The sequence below is a fragment of the Marmota marmota genome, unplaced genomic scaffold, assembly GCF_001458135.2.
Source record: "Marmota marmota marmota unplaced genomic scaffold, marMar, whole genome shotgun sequence".
Taxonomy (NCBI): domain Eukaryota; kingdom Metazoa; phylum Chordata; class Mammalia; order Rodentia; family Sciuridae; genus Marmota; species Marmota marmota.
This window is the reverse complement of record NW_026000153.1, coordinates 11081840-11099020: the sequence shown is the minus strand read 5'-3', so window position 1 is coordinate 11099020 and position 17181 is coordinate 11081840. Positions and strand designations below refer to the sequence as shown.

General features: G+C 35.4%; 1 protein-coding gene across 2 annotated transcripts in view; it reads left to right on the top strand.

Annotated features, from left to right (window-relative positions):
• The window catches only part of Dpy19l1 (dpy-19 like C-mannosyltransferase 1), a 97928-nt gene that overhangs the window by 22041 nt on the left and 58706 nt on the right, over positions 1 to 17181 (top strand). For both annotated transcript variants that reach the window (XM_015490218.2, XM_015490217.2), the window contains exons 4-6: positions 1746 to 1883; positions 3262 to 3382; positions 4362 to 4455. In XM_015490218.2, the coding sequence (XP_015345704.1) occupies positions 1746 to 1883; positions 3262 to 3382; positions 4362 to 4455 (353 nt within the window). The remainder of the gene's footprint in view (positions 1 to 1745; positions 1884 to 3261; positions 3383 to 4361; positions 4456 to 17181) is intronic.

The window sequence follows — 17181 nt, the reverse complement described above, 5'->3', positions numbered from 1 at the left end:
ATAGTAAATTTCTACATTTTTGCTTAGTCTGAGAATCTTAATTTCAAATTACACATTTATTAGGAATAATAATACTGAAGATATTTTTGAAAAATTGATTACTGAAAATAGTTTTCAGTTTTCAAGAATTTCTTGTAATGTGTTTTGACTTTAGGCAATATTCCACTAAGGATGTACAGTAAAATTGCTGTATCTTAAAGCTACTTGAAGTCCTCGTCCCAGTTGATAGTTAATTCCTTTTATTTTTATTTTGGTTCTTAGGACTGTAAAATTTTTTGTTTTAAGATTAAATAAACTAAAATCAAACCTACAAAACAAGGTAAGTGTGGTATTTTTCTACGGCTGCCATAACAAATTACACCAAATTAGATGGCTTAAAATAGCATAATTGTATTTTTTTATAGTTCTGTACAAGTGGGAGGTTAAGGTGTCAGCAGGCCACCTTTTCTCTGAAGGCAGTAGGGGGAAATCTCCCTTTGTGTCCTGGCATCTAGTGGTTTGTTGGGAGTCTTGGTGTTCTGTGGCTTGTTGATGTGTCACTCCAGTCTTTGCCTCCATCTTCATGTGGCCCTTTTTGCTGTCTCTCTGTATGCAAATTTCCCTCTTAAAAAGATACTGGTTATATAGGATTTATAGTTTATCTTAATCTAGTATGATCTCATCTTAACTTGATTACATCTGTTTCCTGTAAGCTTCTATTCCTGTCCAAGTAAGCTTATATTCCTAGGTTCTGGTGGACATGAAGTTTTGAGAGTCATTATTTAACTCAGTACAGTAGGAAATTTAATTTTAAAAACAAAGAGCTAAAGCATTATAATATTAAGAACATTTTTCTTTTTCAGTAAATATCCACGTTGTTAAACCACTTTAGTGTTTATGAGCCCAAACCCAGTTTTGAGTTTGATAGCTGCTAATAGGTAATACTGTTTAGGATATGGTATTTGTATTCTGTGTTTATTTGCCTTTATATTGCCACTTCGATCTCTCCCTTGGTGTCTGGTACTTTCACATTTTTTGTCCCATGTTTTATTCTGTCTGGGCTACGTTTCCAAAGTAGCAAGTCAAACTAAACCGTTATTTGTGTCAAAACAGGACCCCTCCCCATCCCCAGACCCACAGGGTTCTTACCTTATGCTGAATTGATAGGAGGGAAAATGATCTAAAAGAATTATTTGGCATGTGAATGAAATTAATACATAATATCATTATGCAGCTTTCTCAGTGTATTTGCATTTTTGCATGTAAATCTGGACTAAAGATGACTGATGTTGTTTTGGGGATTCAGATAAATAGGATGAAGCATTTTTTTCTTGGTTCATGGTAAATGTTAGCTTCAAAATAAGCCACTTGCTCTGTTCATAAGCTAGGTTTTTCTGATACATATTAATATGGATTATAGACTTTTCTTAGATGAAGTATGCTGAGTTTTATTTATATATATCTTTTAAGTGTTGAAACTTTTATTTATATATATCTTTTAAGAGTTTTATTTATATATATATTTTAAATTTTGAAACTATTTTGTGTTTAATTATTTTAATGAAGACAAGGTTATTCTAAAATATGTAGTTTTTTTTGAAACTTAGAATTTATCAGTGATCAGAAACCTGTAATATTAATGTGGCCATCACTTTCTGCAGTGCTTTCTTTTTCAGAGAAAGTGTATTTAAAACATTTTTTAGGCTAAGAGGAGACATGATAACTATGTACTTTTTTATAACTGGAACTTACTACCCTTATTTCAGGGGCTATATTATTCTTACTTCAAGACTATTGTGGAAGCCCCCTCATTTTTGAATGGAGTATGGATGATTATGAATGATAAACTGACTGAATACCCTCTTGTTATTAATACATTAAAAAGGTTCAATCTTTACCCTGAGGTAAGTTACTTTTTTCCAATTGTGATTTTTTTTTTGCTTTTTTTTTTGTATTAAATGCTGTTTCTATATCTAAGATCTAATTTAATATTCTAAATTTTATTCATTTTTTTTTAAAAAGAAAATGTGTATCTTGGGAAGGAATATGGGGAACAGATCATTATTGATCTAGGAGAACCTTAACAGGTTCTATGAGAACTATTGTTTTGATTGCATTGATTAGAAAAATGTGAAAACTATCTAGATTCTATGTGTTTGTAAGCATTATAGCAAAGTAGTACCAAACTTGCATGTCTTTGCCAAATAATGCTTCTCAGTGATTCCTCATTTAATTGAGCATACTTTTTTAGGGCAGGGTGGGCAGGAGTCTGTATACCCAGAAAGTAAGGGAGGAAGGCAGTGATATCAGGAATGATTTTTGGCCTCTCATTGCCCTCCCTGCTTTTATTTGACACATCCCTAAACGTTCTCCAGGGCCTAGCTGAGGTTTACTTCCTCATTGATTTAACAGGAGGATCTTGTGAAGCACATTTCCTTATATCTGCCTTCATTATGTGCTGGAAGGCGCCCTGATGGCAAGGCTGTGTCTGTCTGGGTCTCTGCTCAGCAGCAGCCTCCAAATCAATTAGTTAATAGATTAATGAGGACATGAATGTTACAGACAAATAAATAACTATCAAGTTCTAGTATTTTCTCATGAAAGTATTGCTTTTGAGTATGTTCTGACTTTTCAGAAATGGGATTGCATGGTACATGATTTTTTATGTGTTTTTGTGATACTATGTTAGGCAAATGCTCTGGAGGTACATACAGCTCAGAGATTACTGAGGTCAGTGCTGCAGTCTGGCTGGGCACAATTCAGGGGCCACTTGTCAAAAGAAACGAACTTTATTTTTAGAACCACACACGCCAAACAAAACAGCTCTTCAGGAAAAACCCTCAGAGCCCAACTGCCACCACTGGCTTCCCACAAGCCTCTCCCACCACCACCAGCCTCTCCACCTCCCACAATCCTCCTGCTCTTGAGGCCAATTGGCTGGGTCACATGGGCGGAGCCAAAAAAGTCCTCCAATGAGCAGCTCCGTGGTCTGAAAGGGCAGGGAAACAGCCCAATGAGCATCACCGCAGAGGAGCCAATCAGCTAGAAGTTGCTGGGGCCACTGTGAGCCAATCATCAGCCGGCAGCTGGAAGTTTGCTGGGGCCCCTTAGGCTGTGGCTCTCAACAGGTCAGCTATATCCAGAGCCATTTTTGAACTAGGGTCTCATTAAGTTCCCCAGGATGGCCTTAAACTGGTGACTTCTTACTTCAGCCTCTGAAGTAGCTGGGATTACTGTTCTAGAATAATATTTTTTATAGTGTGTTTATTTTCTTAAAAATAGGTAATCTTGGCCAGCTGGTACCGAATTTATACCAAAATAATGGACATGATTGGTATTCAAACCAAGATATGTTGGACAGTTACCAGAGGAGAAGGACTCAGTCCTATTGAAAGTTGTGAAGGTAAGTTTTTTTCTATGATATTGCTCAGTTATCATTGCAACATAATAAGCTTGTCCCACACTTAATGATATAAATAACAACCATTTTATTATGCTTATAGATTCTGCAAGTCAGAAATTTGGGCAGGCTAGACAGAGTTGATTTGTCTCCTGGTGTCAGGGGCTCTACTAGTAAGACTCAAGTGTCTGGGAAAGTGGACTTAAATGCAACCTACTTCACCCACGTTCTGGCTTCTGGGCTGGGGTGACTATGAGGTTGAGCTCAGCTAGGACACCTGCTTGCGGCCTTTCATGTGCTTTGGGCTTTTTTTTTTAATAGCAAAATACTTCATAGTAGACATGCTTTTCCTATTGTAACTCTAGGCTCCAGGATGGCACTGTGTGGCCTCTTATGCCCTAGCCTTACAAGGCGCTTGGTGTTACTTATGCCTTACTCTGTTGCATCCTGACACAAACTGAAAAATAGGGTTTAAGCTGGGAGCAGTGGTGCATTTCTGTAATCCTCACTACTTGGAAGGCCGAGGCAGGACAGTTTTGAGTTTTGAGACCACCCTATGCAATTCAGCAAGACTGTGCCTAAAATAGAAATTTGCAAAGGACTGGGGCTATAGCTCAGAGGTAAAGCACTTATCTAGCATGTGTAAGGCCCTAGATTTATTCCCTAATAACACACACACACACACACATACACACACACACATACATACACAGAGAAACAGACAAAGAAGCAAACAAACACACACAAAAACAGGGCATAGACTCTGCACTTGGATAGCAGGCATATCAGAAGATTTCCACCCTGATTTTAAATCCCCACTACTCTGTTCTCATCTTTAGTCTTTATTAACATCATGTTTTCATGTGGGAACCAAGGAGACCATTTATTTGGCAACTATTTTCAAAATAAGTGCAATTTAATTTACATTGCTAGACATATAAAGTAATTTTGGTTAGAACATATGTTTTGTTTATTTTTAAAGGATTGGGAGATCCTGCTTGCTTTTATGTTGCTGTAATTTTTATTTTAAATGGACTAATGATGGCATTATTCTTCATATACGGCACATATTTAAGGTAAGAATATTTTAGTATGTTCATAAGACATTAGTAAAAATAGTCAATTAGTTAATAGTTAAATCATTGATAACTTATTCAATTTTATAACAGTATTCTTAAAATATGTAGTTGTAGTTATAAAATTATTTCATATTTGCATAATTTCACTATTGGCTCACCACATTTAAAATAGTTTTAGAGGCTTAAACAGAATATATAGAGATACTTGATAAATTTTAACTATTTATAGGCATTTGAGCTTAAACAGTATGTATTCATGAAAAATGTAAGTGAAAAGACTACTTACTATCAAATATAAATGGCCCTTACTTCGTTAGTGTTAAAACAGAAGTATAGTCTATATAGATATTCATATTTAATATTTCTGTCCTGATTTACTTCATAGTTGAGCAGCATTTCTAAAACTAAAAGTGATAAGTTTTTAAAGGTTTTATGTTTTTTTTTGACAATTTGTCACATTGTATATGTGTTTGAACTATTTGACCTTGAGAGTATCTTTAGATTTTTTTTTCCTTACTGCTTGCTGATTCTTTGTAGTACAGAAATGCAAACATATGTATGTATATGATTTTCATCTTAGGATAATGAATTTGAATCTACTGTTATCCTATTATCCTCTTTGTTTTGGAAGCATGGCACTTTCAGTTTAGTACTTCAAAGGTTTATTGTTTCTAGTTCAGCATTTGAATACACAGCAGTTTCTTTATAAATATTTATCAAGTGAGGAAGTTACTAGATCAATTTAAAACATTTGAATATAGATTTAAGATACTTTGATGCTAATATTTCTGATTTAGATCTTTTTAATTATTTAATTGGGGAAAGTGATATGAAAATGTATGATTAAAAGATGACATGAAAAAAAATTTTAAAGGAGATACACAAAATATCATAATCAAAAGAAGGGTGGTAGTCAGGAAAGGATGCTTACTTGAGGGACAATAGACCAGTCTGCTTGAATCATAATGAACCAAAGTGGGAGGTACTTGATGGGATACATTCATTTTGCTGTCATATCTGTTGTATAGATACATTTATCACATTTGGGAGATTAAATTTCAATTAACAGAAGTCAGAATATAAAAACATGGTATTATTCCTAAATTTCTACTTTCTTAATTGAAAGAAGAATTTTAAAAATTTATTAAACATTCATGTTTTCCTATGATACTTGTTGTAACTGTCATTTCAAAGGCTGAAGGTGAAGTATCTGCTGAAGAGAATATAAGGTTCTGGTTGGGTTGAGGGATTCTTGGTGACTTGGGTCTTTGAACCTCAACTCTTGTTGGTACTCAGTTTTTTCCTTGTATGGGAGATCCATATTCACTTGTTAATTACCATGTAAAGTACATATTAAGTAGTTTCTTTATAAAAACTGTGTTTGTACTCTGCACGGGAATGGGGCAGGATAGGAAATGAGGGTAGCTGCAGGTTGTGTGTATGAGTGGAAGATAGACTGTAAGAAAGGATGAAGTTTTAGAATTTCAGAGGCAAAGAGAAATTTGTTGTATGTGGAGGGCTTACTTTAGGTTGACCTTGGAAATCAGATGGACTTGGATTGGTGGAAATAAATTCTAAGGAGGAGGGCATCCCAGGGATAGGCAAACGTGGGAAATCTGGGATGTGGAAAGCAGACCAGTTTTTTTTGAATGTATGTTTTTGAGAGGGTGCTGAAACAGAAGCATTTGTGTCAGGATGGTTTGAAATCTATTCAAAACTAGTGAAGGAAATCAGAAATTTGGTAGAGAAACAGGATTCAGGCTGAGCTGTGATCCCACAGTATCCTTACTTTCTCCTGTTCCCAAAGTCACATAGTGAGTGCTCCAGCACAGAGCTTGTCAAACTGTTACAGGGTTTTAAAAACTAATTTAGTTGATTGGACCCTGTATTTTTTTTTAGCATGAAAAATGAAAGAAGACAAATATGAATAGTAGAATATATTACATTTAATGGCATAGATATCAGAGGAACTTTGGTTTGATGTATATATGTGTGTACATTTGTGTGTATTGAATTAGAGTATAAATTCTCATTTCTTACTGTAGTTTTATTGCCTGTAGACTACTGCTTAAGGTGGTGTTAGGGATCGACTGATCCTTGAGCACTTGGGTCTTTCCAAATAGCTGCCTCTGATTCTTCTCACAGTGTCAAGGGCTGGGGCTTATTTTGTTCCCACTTGACTGCTTTTGACCTCTTCTATCTTTGCACAACTCTCATGCCCCACCTTGGTCTGCAGCTCTACTTTTGCTCTTTGTGGGCTTTTTATTAACCCTAATCTCTTTAGTCCTATTCAAAGGCATCTCTGAGGATAAAGAGGAAGAAGGAACTTAGATTCTTCTATTATAATTTCTACTTAACATAATCAATTCAGAAGATTTCACAAAGAAATGTATGGGGATTTCTTATTATTAACAACTATTCGGTTCTGTAGCTGTGTCCTCTAATTCAATTCTACCCTGTCTACCTGGAGATAGCCTCAGATTTCACAAGTTGAGGGTTGAGGACTAAGTCCACAAATTGTCTCTTCTGATGCCAATCATAAACCAACCCCAGCTTTTTTTTTAACCGTTGTTCTGACTAATTAACTATGATTAGGAGTTCTTGGGTTTGGGAATTTGCTAGAGTGACTCACAGAACTCAGAGAAATACATATATTTATTGGTTTATCCTAAAGATGTTGCAGAGGATACCAATGAAGAGAAGCCCTGGGTAAGGTATGAGGGAATGGGTGAGGTGATTTTGTGATCTCTCTGGGCGCACCACTTTTGAGATACCGCTGTGTGTTCAGCTATCTGGAAGCTCTCTGAACCTCAGCCTTTGTCTTATGGAACCTTCATTATTACATAGGCATGATTGATAAGATCATTGGTGATTGGTAGTCAACATAACCTCAGTCCCTCTCCCCTTCTTAGAGGTTGGGGATGGGGATGAAAAGTCTCAAATCTGTAATCCTGCCCTGGTCTTTCCTGTGACCAGTTTCATCCTTAAGCTACCCAGCCACCAGTTAACTCACTGGAATATACAACAACAACAACAACAAAAACCTTATCACTTTGGAGATTCCAAGGATTTTACAGTATTACAGCATCCTATGCTAAAGATCTTCCTTGCATTCCTCATCACCAAGCTAAGCTTATAGTTCCTCTGGGTAATGGAGACACTTGTCAGGAAGCTGGAATTCTTTTTGCTTCCTGAGAGTACAGGTATAAATCACACTGAAACCCTGATCCTGACATATATGGAGTACAATTTTAAAATACTTTTGACATTAAGTATTTTCAGTGGCTTCATAATCACTATCTAGTTCTTAATGATTTCTTCCTTGATTAGTTTAGTCAACCTTCTGATTTTATGAGTGATATAAACTTTCATATTTTTAAAATCTGAGTTAAGAATAAAGTGAAAGACATTTAAAGTGGTGGTTAGAGTTTTTTTGAGAAATTATTATATATTGAAATATGAACGTTGAAATTTGTCTAGAAGATTAGAAATTTGCAGAGTAGACCAAGTGTGACATTTTTTATCCCAGAAGAATATTTGCTTTTAATTAATACAGATGTAAGTTTTCAGGAGCCAAACAGCCAGTCCATTTTACCAAAAATGGAAATAGAAGAGAAAATAGAAAGTAGCTACATGCTAAATGGGACCAGGCTGCCAAGCTCTGACTAGAGGAGGTGAAGTGAGATTTGTTTTGCAAATCATGGTATAATTCTTTTTTCTGAAATTCTTAGTATTTTATTATTTATTTAAAATGTCCATTGTTAATTATTTTTTGAGCTATATTTTTAATTCACAGTCACAGTTATTCATTTCATAAGATACTCTGATATTTCTAAGCCAAAGACTGACAGTTTCTGAAGGCCAATTTCTTTAGTTAGGACTTCCCTTATTGTGTATTTGAGGGAAATGTAAATATGCCTAGGAAATGAAATTCTCTGGTTAATAAGTTTCAAAACCTTTTGTTGATAACTTCCAGGGGACAATATCAAACAGGTAATATTGAACTTTTTATTCTTGGTATTTTAGTTTGATTCTAGTATTATTTTGGAGCTTGGGGTTATTGCTAACAAGGTGCATTTGGGATAAGAATAGTATTTTCTATGTTTTGCTATTAATATTTTACCCTTAGGCAATGATATACTGTAATAAGTTTTATAGCCAGCTTTTCTGGAAAAAAATGCACATGTACATAAAGTTTATCATAACTTTAATGACATAAAAGATGCATGTAAATAATAACAGGATTTCTAAGTAGGTTATTTTTCGTTGTTTTTGGAAAGAGTGCACCAGAAATACTTTGACTCACTCAAATCAAAGAGGGAGTGCAATACTGGGAGACAGATATTTGTGGAATCAGAGATAGGAAACGAAGCATTCAAGCCTCATGAAAACTGAAACTGAGTATTAGAAAGCTGTCTTAACCAAGAAAGCCTAATGTGTTAGTCAGCTTTCTATTACTATAAAAAATATCTGAGATAATCAGCTTATAAAGAAAAAAGGTTTACTTTTGTTGGCAGTTTTGGAGGTCTCATTGCATGGTTGAGTAGACCTTTATGGGATTGTGGTAAATGAGGAGAGTGCATGATGGATCAAGCTGCTCACCTCATGGCAGCTGGGGAGAGGGGGAAAAAAACCCACCAAAAATCAGATGGAGGAAGGGGTAGTGTTCTAATCTCTTTCAAGGGCATGACCCCAGATTTTTTTTGGCAAAAATCTCCCACTAGGCCCCACATCTTAAATGTACCACCACCTTTCAATAGCACAAAGTTGAGGACCAACCCTTTAACACATTCAGGATCCAAACTATAGCACCTGCACTCTCCATATCACCTGTCTTTTCTCTCTACCTCTTACTCCATTTGTTTACCATCTCTTACTTCTCTGATAGAGATGTAAGTAGTGGATTTGTTTTTCTAGCATGGCTTTGGAATTAAAAGGGTGTCAAAATTTTTAGCAGGTGAATATTAGTAGAAAATCAATGTAAGATAGAATTTGGTCATGAATTAGGAAATATTCATTGAAAAGCAGGTTTTGGTGTAAGGCTCCTCCCTCTGTTGGCATTGGAGTTCATCCCCAGTGGCTGCTGTTATTTTAGTTGTTTCAGTCCTTCGATCTATTTTGGTTCTTCCCCATCTGCCTAAGAATGTGTCATTCCTAAACACCCCTTCAAAGGACAAGTGGTGCCATCCTCCTTGCACACCTCTGTCCTTGGATGGTGATCACCTGGCAGCTCTGCCATTGGTTGCTTGCTTTGTTTTTTAACCATGAGATGGCAAAAAGGATGCACAAAACCATCAGAAAAGTACTATGGCTTACCTAAGAGAACTTTGGCTTTATCCCTTTTTGCTACACTTTCTCTTGGAGTCCCACCCCCCACCCCATTATACCTGCTTCCATTGCCAAGTTTCTACACCCCTTGTTAAAACTGCAGCTGAAGGACAGACAGAATTTCCTTTCCCACATTTCCTATGTCAAAAGAGAAAGAATAGAATCATGGAAGCATGGGGCTGGGCCTGTAGCTCAGTGGTAGAGTGCCTGCCTTGCGTGTTTGAGGCACTGGGTTCGATCCTCAGTACCACACAAAAATAAATAAAGATATTTGTGTCCATCTACAACTAAATAAAATATTTAAAAAAAAATCATGGAATCACCTGAGTTTCAGTATAATTGTTAGAACTCTTATTAGAATCTCTGAGCCTATTCCTCTATATCTATCTGGGGATGCCCACAAAATACCCTCATTTGTTTTTAGGCTCTTAGATCTTTGATTCCATAATAGATTAAGGATCATCTGAGCAGGTCTTCTGGAGAAAACAGTGGTCAGTCTGTGGGTTTCTGACACTTTTGGACACAGCAATGTCTATCTGTTGACCACTATTTTTCTGGTCACTGCTGCCTGCTTGGACTTGTTTTTGTTGTACTCCATAGAAAGAATACTTTTACTGAACTTTACTTTTAAATGATTGCTTCAGCTTGTGCTGAGGTATTTTTTCTTTTTAGTTATATATAACAGTAGAATGTGTTTTGCAAATTATACATATGTAGAGTGTAACTTATTCTATTTAGGATCCCATTCTTGTGTTTGTACATGATGCAGAGTTACCCTGGTTGTGTATTCAAGTACAAGGCTAGGAAAGTTATGTTCGATTAATTCTACTGTTCTTCCTATTCCCCTCCCTTCCCTTTGTTTCCCTTTGTCTAATCCAATACATTTCTGTTTGTCCCCTCCCCACCCCCCATTGTTTTGGGTTAACATCCACATATCAGAGAGAACATTCGGCCTTTGGTGTTTTGGGATTGGCTTATTTCACTTATGCTAAGGGTCTTTTAACAAATAGCTATATGGAATTCTTTGCTTTATGTTTGTGCATCTCTATAATTTGAGCCCATTATCTGTCACTCAGTATCTTCCTTTAAAAAACTTTTAATGTGTGAATATATTACACCTGTGGAATTGTATAAAATCCTTTTTTTTCTTTTTTTTTTTTTTAATTTTTTATTGTGGGTTGTTGTATAAAATCTTTATATGTACATTTTTAAAGATTAGTAAAATGAATTCTTGTGTGCCCATCACTCAGAGAAATTACAAATTGTTGTAAGCTTTCATACCCATACAAGTCTTCCTTAGTGCATTCTCTTCTCTTCCCTTCCCTCAGAGGAAATGACATCCTAACTTTTGGATTAATTTTTTTCCTTGCTTTTCTTGATAATTTACCACCTCCATCTATATCTATATCTATATCTATATCTATATCTATATCCTTAAATAATGGCATACTGTTTGGTTTTGAAAAACTGAATATCAAACACAAAAAGCTGAACTTTGAGAGGGAACTGGGCTTTCAGGGATTTAGAGAAATTACTGACTCTACCTGTTGCATCCTCCTACCCCAGTTAAGGATCACAACTAGAGGGTCATCTCACTGTTAAGAGAGCCCTAAAAAGGCTTTGGCAGTCTTACAGATCTTTTAATGGGGACAGGGGAATGGGCGAAGGATTAGGAGTGGAAAAGGATCAAGTATTAAGTCTGAAAGTGGGGAAAAGTGTCTTAAAACTTCTCTGCCCACTTTGTAGGAGATGTCTAAAAAGGACCTCTGTCCAAGACCTTAAATAAAGGCACCAGGCCAAGATCATGACTAGCCAGCGGGGCCCAAGTCCTAGACTGTAACTCCCTCTGAGAGACTGCAGTACTCTGACTGTGCACCAAGTCTGGTGTGAGGAGGCCAGCTGTGAGAAATCACATGCAGGCATTTAACCTGTAGCTCAACTCCTCAGGACATCAGTGGGCAAGGTCATGAGCCAGTCCTGAGGTAAATGTAAGATTCAGTTTTGGGGGCATCTGGCAGAAATTTAGAGTGATATGGAATGTCCAGCAGAAATATCTTTGATGCAGGAGCAACCCTGTTATTAAATTCACCACCATATACTCTGGCTCTGAGGAGCACATCAACAAAGAACAACTTTTGTGGGTGAAATGAGTGTCTTTAGCTGATGGGATTTGGGGCATGGGTCAGTATTTGGTCCTGGACTGTCTGTGTAATGTGGTTTGTACACATTTATCCTCTTGGCAATTTCCTTAACCATTTGTGTTAGTTTTCCATCACTGTAACAAAATACCTGAGATAAACAACTGAAAAAGAGGAAAGATTTATTTTGGCTCAGCGTTTCAGAGGTTTCAGTCCATGGTCAGCTGGTTCTGTTGCTTTGGGTCTGTGATGAAGCACAACATGAGAGCAGGGAGCATGCAATGTAGCAAAACTGCTCATCTTTTTTTTTTTTCTTTTTTTTATTAGTTGTTCAAAACATACAAAGCTCTTGACATATCATATTTCATACATTTGATTCAAACGGATTATGAACTCCCATTTTTACCCCGTATACATATTGCAGATTCACATCGGTTACACATCCACTTTTTTACATACTGCCATACTAGTGTATGTTGTATTCTGCTGCCCTTCCTATCCACTACTATCCCCCCTCCCTTCCCCTCCCCTCCCATCTTCTCTCTCTACCCCATCTACTGTAATTCATTTCTCTCTCTTGTTTTTTTTCCCCTTTCCCCTCACTTCCTCTTATATGTAATTTTGTATAACAATGAGGGTCTCCTTCCTTTATCATGCAGTTTCCCTTCTCTCTCTCTTTCCCTCCCCCCTCTCGACCCTGTTTAATGGTGATCTTCTTCTCATGCTCTTCCTCCCTATTCTGTTCTTAGTTGCTCTCCTTATATCAAAGATGACATTTGGCATTTGTTTTTTAGGGATTGGCTAGCTTCACTTAGCATAATCTGCTCTAGTGCCATCCATTTCCCTGCAAATTCCATGATTTTGTCATTTTTTAGTGCTGCGTAATACTCCATGCTGTATAAATGCCACATTTTTTTTATCCATTCGTCTACTGAAGGGCATCTGGGTTGGTTCCACAGTCTAGCTATTGTGAATTGTGCTGCTATGAACATCGTTGTAGCAGTATCCCTATAATACGCTCTTTTAAGGTCTTTAGGGAATAGTCCAAGAAGGGGAATAGCTAGGTCAAATGGTGGTTCCATTCCCAGCTTTCCCAGGAATCTCCATACTGCTTTCCAAATTGGCCACACCAATTTGCAGTCCCACCAGCAATGTACAAGTGTACCCTTTTCCCCACATCCTCACCAGCACTTGTTGTTTGACTTCATAATGGCTGCCAATCTTACTGGAGTGAGATGGTATCTTAGGGTGGTTTTGATTTGCATTTCTCTGACTGCTAGAGATGGTGAACATTTTTTCATGTATTTGTTGATTGACTGTATGTCCTCCTCTGAGAAGTGTCTGTTCAGGTCCTTGGCCCATTTGTTGATTGAGTTATTTGTTACCTTATTGTTTAATTTTTTTGAGTTCTTTGTATACTCTGGATATTAGGGCTCTATCTGAAGTGTGAGGAGTAAAAATTTGTTCCCAGGATGTAGGCTCCCTATTTACCTCTCTTATTGTTTCTCTTGCTGAGAAAAAACTTTTTAGTTTGAGTAAGTCCCATTTGTTGATTCTTGTTGTTAACTCTTGTGCTATGGGTGTCCTATTAAGGAATTTGGAGTCCGACCCCACAATATGTAGATCGTAGCCAACTTTTTCTTCTATCAGACGCAGTCTCTCTGATTTGATATCAAGCTCCTTGATCCATTTTGAGTTAACTTTTGTGATGGCGAGAGAAGGGGATTCAGTTTGATTTTGTTGCTTATGGATTTCCAGTTTTCCCAGCACCATTTGTTGAAGATGCTATCCTTCCTCCATTGCATGCTTTTAGTCCCTTTATCAAATATCTTATGGTGACTGGCAAGCAAGGAGAGGGAAGGCTCCAGGGTCCCAGTATTCCCTTAAGATCATGCTTTCAGTGACCTGACTTCCTTCCACTAGGCTTCATATCCTAACATTTGTACCATCTCCTAACAGCACCACAAGCTGGAGAACAAGAGTTCAGCATATGGTCATTGGGGGACAATTAAGATCCAAACCATAGAACTATGCCATTGGGATTTCCTTTGCTGCTCTCTTTTCCTGGATTCCTGTGCTGTTCCTGTTTTATTATTTTTTTCTTGATTAGAGTACTTTTTCTAGTAGCTCTTAAGAGTGGGTAGATAAATAAGAATTTGTATATTTTGATATATTTGAAAATGTTTGTATTTTGCCTTCCTATTTGATTATTTGGTTGAATATTCATCTCTAGATTTGAGAACACTTTCCTTGAGAATTTTGAAGGTGTTCTTTATTGTTGTTTTGCTTAAGATGGTGCTATCCAGACATTAATGTTATTTAGATTTCTAAAACCTTTGTATGTGATGTTTTCTCTTTCCTTTTTCTGGAATATTATAGAATCTTCTCTTTGTTTTGAAATTTCACAACAGTATGTCTTAGTATAGATCTGCTTTCATTTATCTTAGATATTGGATTAGTTTTAGTCTTGTCAGTATGTCCTTAATTTCTGAGAAATTTTCTTGGATTGTTTTTTTAATTTATTGTTTTCTCTTTCATGAGTTACATTATTTGACTATTTCACTTCCTATTTCCCAATTCTCTAGTTTTTACATATTTTTTTTCATTTTTAATATCTTTCACTTTGTTCTGTATTCCAGAAAATTTTATCTAGCATAACTTATTTTTTCAACACTACTATTGCATTTTCAATTCTTTGGGAATGCTTTAATTTACAAGAATTATTTATTCTACGAACATTCCTTTTTTTAAAAAAAAAGTTGTACTTATTTTTGTTTCATGGACTAATTTCTTTTTGAGGGTATTAATGCTTTTTTTGTTGTTGTTGTTTTGTTTTTGTTTTTTTCCTGTCTGGGTGATCTTGGCATCTCCTAGTTGCTTTTTAAAATATATTTTGATCTCTATTTTTCATGTTAGGAGCCTTAGATAGCTGGCAGCGGTAGGTTTTTGTGATTAAAATTGTATGGTAGAACTTGTTAATGTTGAATTTTTATATAATTTGAATATGATGTGAGAAGAATTTAATGTGACCACCAGTTCTTTGGTTTACCTTTTGATATAAAAGAAAATATATTGTTACAAATATCTTTTAGGATTGTAACAGAATCCTAAAAGGTTAACTGAAATTGGACATTACGGAAGAATTTTTAAAAAATGATTAGGTATGAGGGAAAAAGACATAAATGAGTTCAGAAGACACCATTTTCTATCTAAGAATGAAATAGTGTTTGCAAAGTAATTGGAAGAATATCTGCTTTCAGAAAATAATGTTTGATTGAATAAAGTGAATGAATTTATAAGTTAATGAGGGAAAAACTTAGCTCGTTGTTGCCATATATAAAAGGCACGATAAAAATAGGTTATTATCTTTCATATAAACTTTACCAGTATTTACCAATTTAGGAAAAATTTTCCAGTGGACTCCATCTTGAGGTTTTCTTTCTTCATATTCTGATCTTTACTGAGACTATTTTTGTATTGAAGAAATACATATTTAAGACATTATTTGCAAGCCTTTAGTCTAAGCTCTTTATGATCATAAACTCAATCCTATGATAGCCTATGAAATAGGAAAACCATTTTATGGATGAGGAAGCTGAAGCATAGGATGTCAAGTAACTTTTCCAAGGTCACAGAACTACTCAGTTTCAGTTAGGATTTGAACACAGATAGGGGCTCCTGAGTTTGTGTTCTGCTATCTGCAGAACTGTTACTTCTGTAGAAATTAAACTGTCTACAGCTTTAGTTAATTTGTATTTAAAGACCTCAAATATGAAGAAGAAATGGTTTATGCCTATTCCAAAAAGAGGTATTTATGTTTTATTAAAAAGTTTCAGCTAAAATAATTTAATAGTGGTACTTAGAAGAATATAGGCTTTCCATTTTCCTCTCTGTAGTATTTCATTTCCTGAGGATACTAGGATTTTGCTGTTCTTATGCCAGTACTTGTTGTGTATATTATATATTTTGGTTTGATACCTAGAAGCTTATTCTTTCTAATGTTGTCATTTATTAGGATCTGATTTTTAACTTTTTTTTTAATCTATCACATGATTTTATAATATTTTTAATAGTTTCCTCATCAGTTAATTTTTCTAGAATCACTCTGTTGACTTTTTAACTAAAATGGAAAGATAACATACTGTATATGGCATTTTCTGTTTCCTTAAGTGTTTATTTTTGTGATTGCACATCTCCACCCAATTCATCATCCTCCATATATAATTGTGCCCGTAACTTCCTAGTTTTGGATGATTCGAATCAGTCTGTTCCTTGGAAAGTTTCTTTTCCAATAGTTTTTGAGCTAAAGTAAATGAAATTTACTATTTCATTTATTTTAGTAATTAGTAAGAATATCTGTTTTAGTGTTATCTGGTACATTTTTATGATTTTGTTCTTGTAGATATTTGTCTGACAAATATCAACAGGTCTCCAAATGAGTATATTGGGCAGTTTTCTTTCTATTAATGTGCCATATAACTGGATATGATATTTCTTACAGATTGAATATTACTTTCATAATACTTGGGTCTAGAAGTGTTTTGAATTTCGAGATTTTGGAATATTTTGGGGCTTTCTTTTTGTGTGTATATTTATATAAAAAAATGAGATGTCTAGGGAATGGAACTGAAATCTAAACATGAAATTCATTTGTATCTCATTATGTCACACAGCCTAAATCTGATGCAGTATTTTTAATAATTTTGTGCATATAACAAAGTTTCTGTACTTTGAACCATCAGACTTGCTTGCAGCATCATGCTCAAAAAGTTTCAGATTTTGGAGCATTTTGAAATTCAGTTTTTCAGAATTAATTTCATATTTACAGATGCTCTATCTGTAGTACATTTTAAAAATTATTTTTCATTATTTTGTGTGTACACACATCTTTTGGTATTATTTGACCTTATTAATGATAAAACACAGCAATAGTCCCTTGCCCCATCTGTTTTCTCACCCCACTCATCCCTTTGTCTAGCAAAAACCACTTTTAAATCTGTGAAACCTCTAGAGTTCTAACACATAAACTAGTAGTAACAGTTATCATCATTATGACTCTATGAACACCGGTCACTGCTAATAGGTCATATAGTGCAAATAATTTTTATTTAGTAACTTAACATTTTTCCTTTTTGCCTAATATTTAGTTTTGCTTAGTTTTCTATATACTGATAATTCCTCACCAGTTCTACAATTGAACTATTAAACACTCACATTTTACTTTGCCATATGTATAAAATCCATTATTTCATTTCCC